At 47.2% G+C, this 19,862-nt stretch overlaps 1 protein-coding gene across 2 annotated transcripts in view; it reads right to left on the minus strand.

Moving 5' to 3' along the window:
- Positions 1 to 19,234, minus strand: part of REEP1 (receptor accessory protein 1) — a 121,616-nt gene extending 102,382 nt beyond the window's left edge. For both annotated transcript variants that reach the window (XM_056116416.1, XM_056116423.1), the window contains exon 1: positions 19,102 to 19,234. In XM_056116416.1, coding sequence (XP_055972391.1) covers positions 19,102 to 19,133 — 32 coding nt within the window. In that variant the 5' untranslated portion in view covers positions 19,134 to 19,234. The remainder of the gene's footprint in view (positions 1 to 19,101) is intronic.
- Positions 19,235 to 19,862: the final 628 nt, after the last annotated feature.

The following is a 19,862-nucleotide window of genomic DNA, read 5'->3' on the forward strand; positions in this document are numbered from 1 at the left end:
ATAAATGTGGTCACAATAAAACAAACTACTAACAAAACCAGCTTGCTAAAACTGTTACCAAGTCCTTTATCTTTAAAATAATAAAGCAGGTCAACTGAACAATCTTTATGTGAAACTATCAGAGCATCCCACTGGGACAAACTGCTACTATAACATTAGAGAAAGAACAAAATACACCTCTTTGCCCTTTGGGGAGTGGTATCTGAGCTGCCAAAGGAGGCTGCGAGTTCTCCCACCCAAACTTAAGAAATGCAAAAAGAATCAGTTATTTATTCTTGTGCCACTGTTCAGAGGAAGGGCAGAGAGAAGTACAGGGAAATTCTGACGGGGCCTCTCCTCCTGGTGTGGGTAGAGGGTGGGTAACACTGTGAGAGGAAAGATCCAATGACACCTCTCACAGCCTCTCCGAGAGCCGCACCTGTCCTTCCATAGTTCCATGCAGGGGATCCAGTGTTAGAAAACCATCTGAAAAACAATCTCCCGTTCCCTACAGTCACACGCAAAGAATTAGAAATCAGCACAGTACTGGAGAAATGGGCATTGCTGTCACACTTCCCGTGTGTTATTTAAAAGCTATTTGTGCTCAAAAGGCATCTCTATACACTTAAGGTCACTGTGCTCCACTTACTAGAATGGATACAGGCACTAAAAATAGTATTGACAAAATGTGTGGAACAGCACAAAACTGTGTATGTTATATTTAGAGAATCACTGCAGAAAGTAATGAATGCATGTCATCAAAACTGTAGGTTTTAATAGATGAAGTTCCCAAGTACAAAACGAATAGAAAGATGCTCTACAATGAGGCTGGCAATAGTGGGAGGTGGGTGGGGAGAATAATAACATTTCCTTTCTATTTTTATATTCTTCAATTCATGGGGAGACCATTAAAAAAAAGTTATCATGCACAAGCACAGAAGCCAAATAGGGCCCATGGGTCAGGAGTTATCCTGACCCATCACTTCGCTCAGATATAATCACCTGTTCTTGATATGAATGTGTGTCAGCCTGCAAGAACAAAGGCAAACACATGCAAGGAATGCACAAAGGAAAGGAAGCACCGTGCTGTGAGCCTGCTCACAGGGCTAAGAATCGCTCAGAGCCAAGATTCCTAGGCCAGCAGGCAGACCGGGCTCTGCCTCTCAACCCGACAGGATTAGAAACGGGGGTTGGGAGGCACAGCCAAGGGCAGCAGCGCCCACGCCCTGTTTGGAAAGGACAGCAAGGAAGGAGTAAGAGAGTTTTTCTCTCTCCAGCTTCAGAACCTCCCAGGTCTAGCTAAGGACTTCACAGGCCAGCCTATGAGACTGAGAGGGCAGAGACACTGACCCCAGGAGCACAGCTCTGTGCTCCTTGGCCTCTGTTCTTGCTTCCTCTCTGGAACACCCAGGGTCTTGTAGAGGATCCTCTGGTCCAGCCGTTTCCTAACATTCTGGCCTCGTTTCCTCCTGGTGGCCCTTCTTGTCCTATTGGTTGGGCCCCTGGTCTCATACTCTGCCCAACCCCCTACCATATGAATGTCTGTGGCCCTGTTGTGATGTCCTGGGGCCCACAGTGGCTATATGGCCCCAGTTGAGAAACTTCAGTCATAACAGAAATGAATTCAAGTTGGCTCAAGCAATAATGGAAGGGAAGATACCTGGCCTTTGTAGGAACCCCAGGGTGCTGGGCCTCAGAGGTTTCTGCAACCAGGGGCTGATGGCGCCTGGGAGAGCTAGTGTATCCAAAATACATAAAGAGTGGGTGGTGAAGAGATAGTACAGCAGGGAGGTTGTTTGCCTAGTATGCAGCCGACGCAAGTTCAATCCCCGGCAACTCATAAGATCTACAGAGCACCCCCAGGAGCGGGCCTTGAGCACAGAGCCAGGAGTAAGCCCTGAGCACCACCAGGTGTGCTGCAAAAACCAAAACAACAAAGTACATAAAGTATGAATTCACACAACTCAAAAACTAAAAATACAAAAGACATAATTAAAAAAAAATCTACATAAGGGCATTGCTAGACACATCTTCAAAGCCATACAAATGGTCCATAGAGACATAAAAAAATGGTCATGAGCACTTATTACAAAGACTTGCCAGTCTGAACCATAGTGAAATATTACTTCAATCAAATGACAATGGCCTATATAAAAAAGAAAGGAAATCGTGTATTGGTAAGGATAGAGATAAGAAGGAACTCAGGTATACTGTCACTGGGGGATGTAAACTTCTGTAGCCATTTTGAAAATGGTATGGAGATGATCAAAAATAAGTAAAATGAAAATTCTATGAGATCCAGCAATACCATATGTAGGCATATATTTATAGAATATGAAAACACTAATTCAAAAGGATATTTGTCCCTCTGTTCACAAAAACATTGTTAACAATAGTCAAAACAAGAAGTTAACTCAAGTGTCCCTCAACAGAGAACCAAATAAATAATCTGTGGTCTGTATACTAAACGGAATAGTACTCTGCCATTAAGAAGGATGAAATTGTGCCTTTGGGGGAAAAGTGGACGGCACTTAAGCTGAAGATATAATGTGAAATAAGGAAGTGAAAGACAACAAGATGATTTCACTCATTTGTGGAATACGAGTTACTAAAACAAATGATTGACCAAAACAACAACAAAACTAATTTCTAGACTCAGTGAAAACTCGGGTCATTGCCACAGTGAAATGGAAGGAAGTGAGAATACTAAGGAAAAGGTCTCTGGGGTAGTGGGGGTACACAGAAGGAAGTGATGTGTATTATATACACATACAGTTATGAAGCTAAACCCCTGAAATTCCAGAATATTGTAAAGCAATACAAAGGAGCTATGTTATGGAGAAGGTGGAACACCATTGCAAAATTCTAGACTGGATTATATTCAAAACTGTGAGCACCAGAAAGGACAATGGAAAATCTCTGGTACCTAGGTGGTTCCTCTAAAGCCTGCAAGGTGGCCCTAGTTCACTTTAATGACAGTGAGGCTAGTAGGGACTATGGGTTTGTCAAGGTAACAGACATGCCTTAGTTTGCTAGGGCTAGGACCACTGGAATAAAAAACTGAGAGGCTTAACACCAGAGAAATTCATTCTCTCCACTTCTGAAGTCTGGAACCAAGATGTCAGCAGGATCAGTCCCCTCGAAAAACTCTAAGGGAGAATTCTTCCTTGCCTTTCTAGAGATCACCAGCAACTCTTGGTCTTCTTGGCCTATAAAGGCATGACAAACACTCAACCTTCACATGTGACTCTCTGCATGTCTCATCCTTCCTCCAAATTTCTTCCTCCTCTTCCTCTTCCCCTGCCTCCCAAGTATCTCTTCCTTCCTTCCTTGCTTCCTTCCTTTCTTCCTTGCTTCCTTTCTTCCTTGCTTCCTTCCTTTCTTCCTTGTTTCCTTTCTTCCTCCCTTCCCTCCCACCCTCCCTCCCTCCTTCCTTCCCTCCCTCCTTCCTTTCTTTCTTTTTTATACCACACCGCAGTGCTCAGGGCTTACTCCTGGCTCTGCACTCAGAGATCACTCCTGGTGACACTCAGGGGATCATATGTGATGCCAGAGATAGAACCCAGGTCAGCTGCCTGCAAGGCAAGCACCTTATCTGCTGTACTATCTCTCTGCTCCTCTCTCCACAACTTTTTTCTTATAAGGATGCTAGTTACTAGATTAGAGCCAACCTAAATCCAACATAAACTCATCCTAACTTGATTACATTTGCTAAAGACTTCTTCCCAATAAAGGTGATATTCTGAGTTCCCGGGTAGATATAAACTTTGAGAGACACTATTTATTCCAGTGCAGATACTAAGTAACTGTCCCTATTACCATGCTAATTTTAATAGCTAATGACCATGTGAGAACGAGTGTCACTACCATGCACTGGAAGTTGACTTCCATACAGATGTCACTAGAGCTGTCCTTGCAACAGGACAAGACAGACTAGGTGAATTCCAAAATCCCATATAATTATACATGTGTGTGGCTCAAGGTCCTCTCAATTAGTTCCATGAATTCATCAATCAGTTCAGCCCTCTCTAGTCCCACAGATAACACACGTGTTCAACTCCTTTGGCTTCCGAACTTGACATCAATTCTCTGCTTTCCCACTACTCCCACCCCCTTCAATGGCTCACTCCTACCCACTACTCACTCTGTGTTGTTATCTCAAATCTCCCTTTCTCATCTGAACTTCCAAGAGGTCACTACAGAGATGCTAAACTCAGGCTTGTCTGGCCTTTTTAAATACAATTGAGGGGCTAGAGCAATAGTACAGCGGGTAGGGCGTTTGCCTTGCATGCTACAAACCCAGGTTCGATTCCCAGCATCCCATATGGTTCCCTGAGCGCTGCCAGGAGTAATTCCTGAGTGCAGAGCCAGGAGTAGTCCCTGTGCATCGCCAGGTGTGAACCAAAAAAAGCACTATAGCACTGTCCTCCCATTGTTCATCGATTTGCCCCCCATTTGTTCATCAAGCAGGCCCAATAACGTCTCCATTGTGACAACTGTCACTGTGTTTGGCATATCGAATACGTCACAGGTAGCTTGTCAGGCTTTGCCATGCGGGCAAGATACTCTTGGTAGCTTGCCAGGCTCTCCAAGAGGAGCGGAGGAATCGAACCTGGCTGGCCAGGCCAGCTGCGTGCAAGGTAAATGCCCTACCGCTGTGCTATCACTCCAGTCCAACCCAAAAAAAGCAAAATAAATAAATAAACAAATAAACAAATATAATTGAGATGATACAGGGATTAAGGCACTTGCCTTGCCACTGCTGCCCCAGATGCAAGGTCTCCTGATCACCACCAAGAGCAACTGAGTACAGAGCCGGGTGGGAGTAGCCTTTGAGCACCACTAGGTGTGGTCCCAAGTCACAAAATAAAATAACATTATTAACAAAATTAAATAAATACAACAAACACAATCTCAGTCTTACATATGCCTCCATCTCTGCAGAATAAAACCCAACCTGCCTTTCAAAGACCATTTATTTACTCCTCTCTGAAGCTCTCCCTACCAGCCAGTCCAGCCCACAGGACCTTGGTCTCTGGCAAGTCTCTGTGTTGCAGAGCACGGGGCTCTTCTGCTCACACTGCATTTCTCTATGAATGACTCTTTCATGGGGCAGAGGATATGGCAACACTCAGGCAAAAACCCACCCAATGGCTCTACCATTTTAGTCACGGCAAATTCCTTAATCTTTTTGCTCATCTGTAAAGTTACCTCGCCCACAGGGCTACCAATCAGATTAAATGAAACAAGGTGTGCAAACAGCCAATGCAACATCTGCTCTGGAGTCTAGATATGTGTCTGTATTAGAGTTCAGTGGAGTCACATTTTGCCTTCATAACTAGGGAACAAGTCACTCAATTTCGTCCCTTTAACCCCTAACAGAACTGTTGATAAGCCCTCAAAGTGACTGAGGTCAGCAGCAATATGACCCCAGTGAACCTTCAGCACCCCCACTGACCTCTTCCCTTTAGTGGACAGAGAGACTGGGACCTAGGCAGGGCCATGCCTGAACTGGGCCCGATCTATTTCCCCACAGTTCATGTTGCAACCTGTGAGGGCCTTAGTTACTCACTGCAGAAACAAGGATACAAACACCACCCCAGCTTTCTCTGGAAATAGTGCAACAAGCTGATGATAGACAGGACAGAGTGTAAGACAACCACCAGCAGCAGACAGGGGCTGGGGCCGCTGAGGGAATGCCTGGGCCCTGGGCAGTCATTGCTCAGTGTGGCGGGTGCTGCCTGGCCGGGCTTGTTCTGCACTGCCAGTCCTTCGGGCTCTTCTGAAAGAATACAAACATCTGGGACTTTCTGTCATGTCCCTCTCTCTTAAGTGTTGGAGTTCTAATCTAAAACCCTGCAAAGCAAACCAGCACCTGCAGGCGTTTGCAGACTGCCAGGAAGCGCTGACCCCCTGATGGTCACTCTCTCCAGGAAGCTGTCTTCAGAGTACAACCCCCCCCCCCCCGCCCCGCCACACCCCGAGACCAGTGTCTCCACCCTGAGTCACTTCACTCAGGGCTTTGCCCAGTGCCAGGCCTGCTGCAGCCACAGCTGACCTCATCCTGTTGCCAGCCCAGGGCAGCAGCTTGGCTGCCTAGGCATCCATGGCAGCTGGGGAATTCACCCATGGCCTGCAGGGAAAGCCCTCCCTGCCCAGTGCCTCATTAAGCTGGGTGAGCAGCCTCCAGGGAAGTGCTGAGCTTTAGTCCTCCTCCAGGGGACACTGCAGGGCTGGGCCGGGCTGGGCCAGCTCGGGCTGACCTCAGAGGTTTGATTCCAACATCTTGAGCAGTGTGTGTTTGGGGGCAGGGGGGGGGGGGAATGGTGGGCAAGAGAGGCAGGTAGGTGGGGCTGAACTGGCCCCATGGCAAACTTAGCAACTGGATTAAAGCTTTTTGGGTTTGGGGGTAGATACTGCTAAGGGGAATCACTGGATCATATGGAAGCTCAATTTTTACTTTGAGAAGTGTTCATACTGTTCTCCAAAAATTGTTGAACCAGTCGAAACTCCCATCAGCTAAGAGCTGATGAGCTAAGAGCTCCTTTCCCCCACATCCACACCAGCACTGGCTACTTTCACTTGTGGTGTGTGCCAGTCTCACATGTGTAAGATGATATCATTACCCTGATGATAAAGGATGCGGAGCATACTTTCATATACCTACTTGCTGTCTGTATGTCTTCTTTGAGGGAGTTTTTGTTCATCTAGTCTCCCCAATTTTTTTGATGGAGTGTAATTTTTTTCTTGTTAAATTTTACAAAGATCTCATAATAATCTTGGATATTAACCTTCAGATAAGTGGCATGCAAATATTCTCTTCAAGTCTGTGGACCATTTCCCCCATCCCACCCCACCCCAGGTCATTTGCGGTGCAGAAGCTTCTTAATTTGATGTCAACATATTTGTTTATCTTGACTTCCATATACTTGACCAATGTCACTGAATCACTGAAGATGCTTCTAGATACAGTGTCATGAAAGGTTCTGCCTATGTTTTCTTCAACATAATTTATGGATTCAGTCATACAGAAGGTCTTTAATCGATTTTTAATTGATCATGGTATGAGATGGGCATAAGCTCATTCCAATACTATTCACAATAGTCAAAATATGGAAACAACCCAGGTGTCCAAGAACAGATGACTGGATATGGCATCCCACATACACATATAAGACAGGTCATTCTGTATCTGTCCTTCTCCTTTGGAACATTTTATGCATGAAATTCTATCATTAATAGTACTGTAAACCATGGTGCCTAAAATTAATATATATATAAAATGAATAATATTTGGCTATAAGAAAAGACAAAAATGATGTACTTTGCTCCTACTTTGGTAGGTCTGGAGAGTATCGTATTGAATGAAGGTAGTCAGAAAGAGAACAGACACAGAATGATCTCTATCATATGGGATATAAAAAACCTAGTAAGAGAATAACAAATGGTCAAAGGCAACAGAACTTGAGAGTTGGTCTGTAGAATAGGGCTTACAATGATGAAGGTACGTGGGGTGGAGTGGGATGGGGAGTGGGGAAGGCAGGTTGAGGCAAGAGGACACTCTGGTGGAAGGTGTGGTATTCGCACTTTGTATGCATGAAACCCTGACATTGACAGCATCCTGCATCACAGTGCCTAGAATAAAAAGAATAGGTTTTGGCTCCTTATGCTGGTTCTTAGGATCTGGGAGGGCAAAGCAGCCCTCGACAGCTCACCCTGCACATCTCACTGTCTCCTCCCTCCACCCTCTAAGATGTGGGAAGAGATGGCTCTGCCTTTCCTTCTCCTCCAGTCTCTTGGTGTCAACAGTTCCTCCCTGCCAACAGCAAAGACCCCACAAAGATCCTAAGACTCCGCAAAGAACCTGAGAGTTTCTGCATTGCTCAGAGCCCTTGGTACTTCTCAGAGTTGGAAAGAGAGAAGATATGACCCTACCACTAGGAGCTTCGGCTGAATCCACGCTTCACTGCCCTGTTGTTTTCATCTTTGCAGGTTTTGGTATGTTGTTACAGAAATCCTAGAATAATATAGGCCCCAAAGAAGGGCGCCATCCAAGGGCATGGAGATAGGGCAGCAAGTAGGGTGTGAACTTTGCCTGGCCAACTCTGGTTTAATAAGCACTGACAGGTATGAACCTGGAGGTGCAGGCACTGAACCATGAGAAATGCACTGCTTGAGAGCTCCCCCTTACCAATAAAAGAAGTGCACCATTCATAAAAGGGTGAGCTTTAGATAAACCTGCTTCCCTCTGAAGGAACAGGAAAGGAAAAAGCCCATTCTTTAGCCATGACAGTGCAGGAGAGGAAACAATACTTCCCCCAAAAAATCTGGAGCCACCAGCCTTCCCTCACACAAGTTTGCAGGCCAGTTTTAATCTACCCAAAGAGGTCAAGTGAAAAAAATCTCAAGAATCTGCTTTCCAGTGATCCAATAAATGGTAGTGTCTTCAGAAACTTGGCAGAATCAAAGGCAAATCTCTAGAGGAAGCTACCTTTAACTCAGATCACAAAGAAATCTTACAGATAAAGTCCCAAAGGATACAAGCTCACTGTAAACAAATAAATACTTAAAAACATGGAAAATGTAAAATTTATCTTGATTGAGAGTCAACAGAAACAGGAAGGTGCTTAATTTGGGAGTGGGAGGGTGTCAAAAAAAGTGGTACTTGGAGGCTACTCCCAGTGATACTTGGGGGACCATAAAATGCTGAGGGCTGAACCTGGAACTCCTAATAAGCATGTACTTCTCCCTTTAAGCCATTTGCTTGATCCCCAAAATATAAAATCTTATTGAAAATAGTTAAAAACCTAAACACACAGAGACAAATACCATGTTTATGGATTAGAAGAATCAATATCTTAAGAACATCAATTTCTGTGTTCATATACATTCAACATTATTCCAGTCAAAACTCCCTTTTTGAGTTGTGTATATGTTGCAACACGTAATTCAGAAATAATTTTATAGATACATACATATACACATATATGTATATGATAGATACACTCACACACACACATATATACACAAGAATTGAGCAAAAGCACTAAGTGGGACTTGACGTTGCCAGACACCAAGAAATTTCATAAAGTTATGATAATTAAGATTGTTCCTGGTAGAAAGTCTCCCAAAATGTTCTATGAGACAGACTAAAGCACCTATAAACAAACTCACACATTCATGGAAACTGTATACTGCAAAATATACAGAAAGAAAAAACTTTATAACAAATAGTGCTACATATTTCTCATGAAAAAAATAATCCTATAATCTTACTTCACATGGTCAACAAAAATCATACAAGACAGATTAAAAAATTAACTGTGAATGGCAAAACCATAAAAGTGCTAGAAGTATTATAGTTAAGTGCTTATAGTTAAGAGAGTCTCTTCATGATATCGGGTAGGTCAGATTTTTCTAGGAACAAAAAGTGAAAAAAATATAAATAAAAAATGATAAACCCATAGCAATAACATTAAGAACTTCTGTTGATCAAAATAATAAAACAAAAATGAAGAAAAACATACCATGAGAAGACTTTTTAACATCAACTTAACAGAGAGCTACTGTCCAAAATATCTAAAGAACTCTCACAAATCAATAAGACAAGAACAAAATTGGCAAGACTTAAACAGACTCTCGCAGAAGAGAGAACATGAATGGGCAATAAACATAAGAAAAGATGCTAAATCTCATTAGTATTCAGGGAAATGCAAATTAAAACGATGAGATTCCATCTCACAACCACAAAATTGGCAAAGATTCTAAAGTATGGCCATATTAAATTATGGTAAAGATATGCTGCATCTTAAATTATATGTTTTGTTGAAGAAAAAACACTTTGGGAAGCAATCTATGGAAGAAAATGTGAAGGGTGTGTACTTAAACCAGCTATTAATCTTTTTAAAAATTTAATTAAGACAGTATTTTCCTGAGGAAGGATTAAATAAATTGACTAATGAAACAGAAGAAATCCCAGAAACATCTATAGAAACTTCATGCATGTTATTTGGGCAAGCAAAAGATGGATGTACCTATGCCATGACCAGTTCATTGCTAGTTGGTGCACCAGGAAATGTGTAAGAATGTTATACATTCTAATCTGAATAATGGTGCCCATAGATATCCAAAATCCTAATTCTTAGAACATATGAATGTTTACCTTCTCAGACAAAAAAGATTTTATAAATGTGTTTAAGTCGAAGTCTTTTAGCTGGGGAGATTACTCTGGAAGATCCTGATGAACTCTATATGTAATGGTAAGGATCCTTGGAAGAGGGAGGCAGGGAAAACACGAAGACAGAAGAAGCAGAAGCAGAGATTGAAGACAGACATCCACAAGCCAGCGGATGTCCACACTCACAGAAACTGGAAAAAGCAAGAAAAGAATGCTCCCCTGGCACTTCCTGAAGGAAACACTGTCCCAGCAATCACTTGTCTGACGTTCCATATGACGTGTTTTAGGCTTCCCGAGACTCAATTTCTGTTGAGACAACTGTGTCTGTGGCTCTCTGTGACAGCAGCAATGGTAGGCAGAGTGAGTAAGGACACATAACTTGACTGGCATTTTCATTCCAGAATGCTTTCATCCTCAGCACACTCAGTACTCTCATGCCTTCTATTCTCTGTCCACACTGGATGCCTCAGTGACACTGCCCCCCAACCCCCGGCCAGATTCTTTTTTTAAAAAAATTTTTTAATTTTTATTAGTGAAACACCATGAGGTACAGTTGTAGACTTACAAATTTTTGTGCTTGGGTTTCAGTTATACAATGATCGACCCTCCACCAGTGCCCATTTTCCACCACCATGGGTCCCAGTATCCCTCCCACCCTCCCACCCCCCCATCCCACCCTGCCTCTGTGGCAGGGCATTCATTCCCTTTTGTTCTCTCTCTCCTTTTGGGTGTTGTGGTTTGCAAAAGAGGCATTGAGTGGCAATCATGTTTGGTCTATAGTCTACTTTCAGCATGCTTCTCCCATCCTGGGAGGATCCTCCCAGCACCCTTGATTTGGTGCTCCCTTCTCTGAGTTCCCTTTTCTTCTAGCATATGTTGGCCAGATTCTTATACTTTGGAGTTAATTTTGCCTGATGTGTATTGAGAGCTCTTACGAGACTGGGATTAACTTCTGCTAAATACCCTAGTATTTATCCTGGCCTGGTAACACTCACAGGTACTCAGAGTTTACTCCTGACTCTGCACTGTAGGATCGCCCCTGGTACAGCTCAGGGGACCATAAATGCTGTCAGGGTTGGACCCTAGATCAGCTATGTGAAAGGCAAGCACCCTATCTACCTACTATACTATTTCTCTGGTCCAGCCCATCCAAGTAACTTTCTTTATGTTAATCTCTCAGCCGGGGGCACTGAGACCAAGCAGAATATGTTTAAATTCCAAACCCATATGAAGTTCATTTTGAATGGGACCTAGGATTCTGCATCCGAACAGCTGCATAGCTCCCAGAGATGCCAAAGTTCCACAGAGATGCCAAAAATGCCACCAGGAGTGATTGGGAATATCATTTCTGAAGCCCAAAGTGGCATTCATGGATCTCGACCAGGAGGCAGAAAAGATGTGAATATGCACATACATAAGAAAAGGCCAGTGCAAATTTACCTGAGCTTTGCAAAGGAAAAAGGGAAGATCTGGTCTGAGTGATCATCCCAAGAGGAACGAGTGACAGACCAACAAGCCATCTGCTGAACGGCTCCGTATGCTGCCAATGAAGAGGCACCTTTGTCCTGAAACTGCTTGGAGAAGGTCTGGGCCTGGTAGGCATAGGATGCCAGGAAGATCCCTGACTTAGGCAAAGGAGGATACTCTGTTTCCTAATCTAGAAAAGTCTGTAGAACTTCAAAGGAGAAATAGTTCTTCTGTGATCAGAAAGGGGTTATCCAACATGGTGTCCCCATTACCATCGTCTTCATAGGTCTTGTCCTCTGAGCCCTACCCAGCCTCCCTCTCATCAACACAGTATCCTAGGCACCTACTGTCAATCACAGGAGATGAAAGAAACTGGCCTCCCTGCTCAAAGCCTGCTTGCTATGCTTGAACGTGTATATATACATAGTGTTTCTCTGTAATCCAAGAGAGTCCCTGAGTATAATCCCAAGAAAGTCCCTGTATGTGACCTATATTTTTTAAAAAATCCAAAAGGAAAACTATTTGCTTCTTGGTACAGTGTATGAGACTGGAAAACTCAGAATAACATGTATTCAATTACACATCTTTCAATCTTTCTTCCAAGTTCAGATGAAGAAAACAAGGTGTTGAGATGCTGATCTTACAGGTGGCTATCCCTAGTTTGACCCCCTGGCATCACACACAGTTCCCTAAAGTACCACTAGGAGTGATCCCTGAACAGAGACTAGGAGCATACGACCTGACAACCACTGGGTGGGGCCCAAAAAACAATAGAAAAGAGGAAGAAAAGAGGAGAGTGGAGAGAAAGAAGAGGGAGCTTGAAAAGAAAAAGAAGAATAAGATAAAAAGAAGAAAGAGGAGGAGGGGGGTGGGAGAGGAGGAAGAGAAGAAGAAGAATGCACCACCAGAGCCCAAATACAGCACCCCTTAGTTCTTAATGCCTCTCAGAAAAAATTCTATAGACACAAAGAAACCTGGTAACTGCTTAGCTATACACGTGTCTCATTCTTAGTGATGAAATTCCAGAGGTGCCTGGTGTTCTGTCTAATGCATGGTCAAGTCCTTCTCTCCCTCCAGCTTCTTAGAACACACATGCACTCACACCACACACACACACACACACACACACACACACACACACATGCGCGTGCGTGCCTATGCACAGACATGGCCAAACGAGAGCCTCACCAAGCGGCAACAGCAGGCCTGGCCTTCCCTCACTCTTCCCAAGGGTCTCCCTCTCCCCCAGTCATACACTCTCCAAAGAAAATAGATCTTTTTTTTTCTTTTTGGGTCACACCAGGCAATTCACAAGGGTTACTTATGGCTCTGCACTCAGGAATTACTCCTAGCAGTACTCAGGGAACCATATGGGATGCTGGGAATAGAACCCGGGTCAGCTGCGTGCAAGGCAAATGCCCTACCTGCTGCGTATTGCTCCAGCGTAACAACAGCTCATTTTCGACTCATAATCACCAGGTGAGACAATCCCTTGTCTACTAAACCTCAAATAAGACATGAGGGGGAGGTGGGGGGATGGACAAGTGCACAAAAGCTACTTCCCAGCAGGCAGGATTAATCAACAGAGAACAGGGCAAGTAGAGCAGCCGTGAAATCTAAGTTGGTATTTTTCACTTCCTGGAGGATACTCCTCCTGTTTATAAATAAACCCAGTGCACTGGGCTGCTGCAGAGGAGGGGGAAGGATGGGGCCTGCAGGGTCCTGAGGCTCTTAGGACCTCCAGGCTGCTGCCAGGTTCGTCCCCTTGGCTCACAGACTAGAATCTGTCACCCACGAAGGGTGTGAGCTTCTGTCTGGGAGTCAGACCCGCACTTGGTCTAAAAGTCAGGTTTGCAAACTTCTAGTCCAACACCCTTTCTCTCACAACTCAACTATTTACCCAGTTCCTAGCCTGGCCTGTATCACAATGTCAGGAAATAAATCCTCAACCAACCCGAACCCTCTATTAAGGATCATTTTTCTGCATTCCACTTGCTAAAGCAGGCCCCAGAGAAAGGCAAGTCCGTGTTTAAGGCATGACGTCTTTTTCTTTTCTTCCATTCATTTTGCAGCAGTTGGGGACTATCTTGAGATCAATTCATATTTTTTCCACTCTTCTTGCACATCCCTGACTGGAATCCACAGTCTGCACAGCCCTGGGACTGAGATAGAACTTTAGGAACAGAACGATAAGACAGCGGGTAAGAAGCTTGCCTTGCATGAGGCTGATCTGGTTTCTACCCCTGGTACCCCGTAAAGTCCCCCAAGCCCTGCCAGGAGGCATCCCTGAGCACAGAGTCAGGAATAAGCCCTGAGTACTGTCAGTTGTGGCCCCAAAACAACGAGCAAAACCATAAATTAGAACTTCAGCTATCCAAATAGGAGCCTGTTTAAAACATTAGATAGTTCTTGCTAAAAATAAGTTTTAAATATGGACAATGTGCAAATCAGGGTTTTTCTTTCTACAAAGCTTTTACTTATGTAGACAATTTGTTGAATCAGAACTCTCTCTTTTATGCAGTGAATCCATTTTGGTTTTAGTAAACCCATGAGTGGAAGCTCTGGATATATTTCGCCAATATTCTGGGCTTCTGCCAAACTCTGTCCTGAGACAATCACACCTGTTTTTAGGATGAAATGACCCGAGAGAGCAGAGAGAAGCCTCCATATGTTCTTACCCTGTGTGTGAGCACTGTCTCAGTTCAAAATTCACTGGGGCCTTTGTAGTTGTTCGTGAAGAAAATAAAATATTGAAAGAGGTGGGGGAGTTCCCCAGCAGTTCTCAGTAAGCCTGAAAACCCTTCCCAGTGAGTCTCAACTGATGAGACCCGTGTTTCAAACCAACCCAGAGGATATGGTGCTCCTTGGGCCCTGCAGTGAGCAGATTACCCTGGTCACCTTGACGGTGCTCAGGAGCACCCAGGGCTGCCCCCAGCATTACTTGGGGGATCACATGGTACCAGGGATTGAACAATTAGGGGTTGACCCTAATCCCTAACTATCTCTCTGCCCCCCCCCGAAAAGTATATTTTGTTTGTTTGTGGAGGTCACACCTTGTGGTACAAGGTTAGGGATGATTCCTGGCTCTGAGCTCAAGGGGTCATTCCTGGCAATACTTGGAAGACCGTTTGCCATGCTGGAGACTGAACAGGAGTTGGGTTCTTACAAGACAAGCTCCTAAACCTCTATATTATCTCTCTGGCTCACAAAATAAAATAAGAGAGGCAGAAAAGTCACTTGTAAATGAGCCCCCACATTCCAGAGAGGCATCAAGCAGGTTCTCACAAGGCCAACCTTGGTACTACACTGAGTATCTCCCCTGAGCCCAGAGAGTAAGGAAGAATGCAAGCAAAAAAGCAGCATTTCAAAGTGATCCTCTCTCTGTGACCTTTGCCTGGCAGACACAAATCTCTCCTGAGGATCCCTAATCCCCATCCCAGGGACCTGTGCCACCAGGTTCTTTCTCCTGCCTCTCCCCAGGCCTGTTTCAGCACAACTGTCACACACTCAGCAGCCAAGTACTCAAACAAAGAGGCTTGGGAAGGGCCCATGCCACCATTGCCTCCCAAGTATTCCCAGCCACTGGTGACACCAATCCTCACAACCCCTGGACAGTAGGCTTCTGGCTGAAAGGAAGACATGCCCTCCCCATCCTCAGAACACAGTCATAGGTCTTTCTGAAATGTCCTTCAAAACAACAGAGACTTACAAAACCCTAGACAGATTGTTACCAGGGAATGGGAATGGGGACAGAATTTTAAGACTGCATACCAGAGATCTTAAAATGCTAAAAAGGGATGATTTGGGACAACCATTAAACCTGGCAAAGGTAGAAAGGGCATTAAACCAAAAATCCAGAACCTGCATTCTTCACCAGCTCACCTTGTGTTCTTGGGCAGAGCTGATGCTCGCTTCCGTATTACAGACAAGTGGGGAGGGCAAGATCATTAGATCTAGTAGCAGAAAACCACACCCAGGGACCAGAGACAAAAACCCATGCCTTCCATATAAGAGACCTACGGTTCATCACACACACATGCACGCACACAGAGAGAGAGAGAGAGAGAGAGAGAGAGAGAGAGAGAAGTGCATGCACACTTACACATGCACACGGTCCATATTTTTCCAAATACTACATCATCTAGAACTGCAATAGATGAATACCATATATAAAACAAAGTGGCAGTTGCTGGTGTTGAATCAGGGTTGAAGAGCTCAGGGCTCACTCACTTGGACTGAGTCTTCAGAGAAGCCAGTTTGTGGCTGGAGCAATAGTACAGCGGGTAGGGCATTTGCTTTGCATGCGGCTGACCCGGATTAGATTCCCAGCATCCCATTACGGTCCCCTGAGCACCTCCAGGAGTAATTGTGAGTGCATGAGCCAGGAGTGACTCCTGAGCATCACTGGGTGTGACCCAAAAACAATAACAAAAACAAAAAACAAAACAAGCAGAAAGAAAATAGAAGAGCTAGTTTGAAAACAGCAGGAAAGATTGAGTCTGAGAGCTCCCTCCAGAGCTCTTACACCCTCTCTAGGTACCAAAGGGAGAAACAAAGCAAGGAATGTTCACTGTGGTGCTGAGCAATTTATCTACTGTGTTCCATTGAAACTTTTGCTGCACTAGCATGAGGCTAACTAGATTGTAAATGGTAGCTCAGGATCTGCATTGTGAACTGAGACTTGTTGGAAAGAGACATAACTGGGATTTGAACCAAGGGCTCTAGGTTTCCAGCATTTATCCCACCTTCCCTATGAGACACAAGGCACTGGGCTGAACTGAAAACTGCCACGGATGGTCAGTGTCAGTTTGTGTGCATCGATGGGCAGGAAAAACATCTTGAATATATCTCTCAAAATATGGCGAGCTATCTGTGGTAAATAAAAAAGATTCCTTGGAGTCTTTTTTGGGTGGGGGGGGAGGAGTCACACCCGTCGATGCACAGGGGTTACTCCTGACTCATGCGCTCAGGAATTACTACTGGCCATGATCAGGGGACTATATGGGATGCCAGGAATTGAACCCAGGTTGGCCTCGTGCAAGGCAAATGCCCTACCCTCTGTGCTATCGCTCCATCTCCTCCTTGGAGTCTTTCTAGAATTTTTTGATTCTCCTACAATGGACAAGTATTAATGATGTGAAATGGACACTGCATATTAAAAATGCTTTCCATAATTCACAATGGACATGTCCATGTTAAGTTTCTGTAGAAACCAGGCTTGGGCAGGGACATGGTATTTCTTCTACAGTTGGCAATGAATGAAAACAACAACCCCCCAACCCAAAACCTTGGAGCAGAGCCCTGATTCTCACGCCACCTAGATTCTCTAAAGTCTCTCTTCTGCCTTGTTTGAGAGCAGGTCTTTTCCAAAGTGGGCTACGCCATCTTCCATGCAGGGGTGCTGGGTTGATCCAGGGGAGGGGTGCTATCCAGCCTTGAGGGCTGCTGGCGGGGGGGTGCTTTCTGTTTGCCCTTTTAAAGGTAGATTCCCAGAGAGATGCTTAGTAACTCTTATTTTCTTCTCCTTTTTCTGAACAGGCAGAGGTAAGCCAAATCAGCTTGGGATTCTCTGTTTTAGAAAGCAGTGGCAGGGGGCAAGAGAAACAGCACAGGGCCTACAGCACATGCCAGAACGCACTAACCCAGTTTGATCCCCCACACCACGTGGTGGTTTAAACACTGCAGAGTGTGCCCCAGCTGCAATGCATGTTTGGGTGGTGTGAACTGAGAATCCCAGGGAGGGGCCTCTGGGCCTCTTCAGCAATGCTTGGGAGCCCCCCACCCCCGTCTCCCCTCCCCAAGATAAAGAAAAATTAGCATGATATCCCTACTATGCTCTGCCTCTCCTCACCATTCCCAGTCTTGTACAGAAGTGGGGGAATGTTGATCAAAATCAAGGTGGTCACACAGACCCCAGCTCAGAAGTCCTTGCCCCTTCAATCTTGGGGCCCACACAGAGAGAGTTCTCCAACCAGGATAAGGAAACACTGCATTGCACCCCAAAAACGTGCTCCCACCTCAAAGTCACTGGGAAACATGAAGACCACAGCAAGACTCCAGGAGAAAGAGCAGCACTAGAGAAAAGGCAGGCTTGGCTGGGCAAGGGGTTCGGTAAGCTGGCCAGCTCCCCTGTATTGTTCATGCCAGCTCTGCCCGCAGAAATTGAAATCTGTGACATGCCATCTTAAGGCAAGGCCAAAAACCCCAGCAGGCAACAACAGCTGTGCAGAGGCCTTCGAGATGAATAACTTGGGGTCTGAGGGCCACAGTCATTCTGGCTTGATGTGGAGGACCCAGAGGGTGGCCAGAGACAAAGCCTAGTCAGCCTGCGACTCCCGACCAAGAAAGGAGATGGGTGGGGTTGCTAAACGGGGGCCGCGATGGTGCAGGAGTCCTTTCCAGACAAAGGAAAAAGCTGAGGTGCACCCCCAGCTTCCACTTTCCCCAACCAATGTCAGCGCCCCGCCTGCAGCCCCTTGTAGGTGGCGACCCTTGTCAGACTGAGCGAGACTCCCTGCAAGGGAGAGAGATCTGGGTGCAGTGGCCTTGAGCTCCGAACCCTCCCCAAAGGAATGAATCCACCCCAGGAATGAGGCTTCCCAAAGAAGATTCCTCAGCTGGGGGGGAGGGTTAGTGGGGGTGAGGGAAAACGCCCCCCTCCCTTCCGTGAACCCCGGTGACTTCACACCGGCCTCACCCCAGATGACTGCGCTCTTCTGCAAGGCCGGAGGCAGGCAGCGTCACCACCGCCGGCTGCTCTCAGCTCTAGCAAATCGGGAATTTTCGAAGATGCCCGATTCCCCTCAAAATCCCACCAAAGGAATCAGCCTGGGAGGTGGGGGTGGGGTGGGGGGAGAAAAGGGGCGCGAGGAGTGTACACCAAAATTCCTATTTGTCTTCCTCCCTGTCTTGCCCTTGCCGCTGTCAATTTGGAAACCCTAAAAAGAAATAGGAGGGGTTTTTCCCCTCCAGTCCTCACGGGGAGCCCCGCCTTCATCTCTCCACCCATCCCGGCGCTGCGCCCTCCAGGCAGCGCCCCAGGCTCATCTGTCCTGTCCACCCGACAAAAAGCGACGCACCACCCCGGCCAGCGTTTCTCCCGGAGGACACGGACGCGTGTGTCCGCGGCGCGCCCTTCGGGGGCCGCTGCGCATTCCATCAAGCCGGGGAACAAAGGGAGCGAAGCGCGGAGAGACGCCCCCACCCCCTGCTCCCCTTCGCCCCAGCAGATCCCCCGGTGCGCCCCGGACCCCCGATCGCGCTTGCGGCTGCTGGGCGCCCCCGGGTGGGTCGGGCCGGGCCGGGCCGGGCCGGAGCCGCGTCCCGCGCCGCCCGCTCGCGGCGTCCGGGCAGCTACTGTACCTGCTAAAATTAGCCGCGGCAGCGGGGTATTAATAGCGCGGGGAGCGGGGCCCGGCGCGCGGGGGCCCGGGGAGGACGAGCGCAGGGACGGGGCGCGGGGCAGGACGGCCACTTACACCACCAGCCTGGAGATGATCCATGACACCATGGCGAGCGCCGGGCGGGCGCGGCCCGGGAGCAGCGGTGCGGCGGGGCTGCGGGCGGCGCGGGCGGCTGCGGCGCTCCCGGCACGTCCGTCCGCGCACGGCCGCCGCCGCCAGACTGAGCGCGCCCGCCGCCCTGCCAGGCGCTCGCGCGTCGGCGCAGCCGCGGCACGTTCGGGCGGCGGCCCCGGCCCCCCGGGGCTCGGCGGGCCCGCGGCGATTGGGCGCTGAGCGGGTCCGGCCGCCCGCGGGACCGCCCCGCTCGCACCTCGGCCCTCGGCGCCAACCGCGCCCCGGTGCTCAGCCGGGACCTCGGCGTGGGGACCCTGTTCGGGTGCCGCCCCACCCTCAGTGCGGGAAACTGAGGCCCGGACGTGGACCTGGGGTTGTGCCAACACCTGTCGGGTTGGGATAGAGTCGCCCCTCCCTTGGGGACTGCGCTAGTCTAAGTATCCACACCCTCCGCCCGCCGGGAGAAAGTCAGGTGGGCAAGTTTTCCCTCCAGGTGAAATTCTAGGGAACCCCGCTTGATCGGGTCGCTGGCGACAACCTTCTCTCCCCTCCTGCACCCCTCCCACCCCCAGTCTAGCCGGAGGTTTGGACTCAGTTGTGTGCGCCCCCGTTCCTGCAAGCCTAGCCTCGCCTCTGTCTTCGCATCTCAGATAAAGGCTTTGTCTCCTCCAGAGGCCTCTGCTGGGAGCTGCTCTAGTCCGTCTGGGTGGGACTGAACTAGG

Source organism: Sorex fumeus, unplaced genomic scaffold (assembly GCF_029834395.1).
Source record: "Sorex fumeus unplaced genomic scaffold, SorFum_2.1 ptg000003l, whole genome shotgun sequence".
NCBI lineage: Eukaryota > Metazoa > Chordata > Mammalia > Eulipotyphla > Soricidae > Sorex > Sorex fumeus.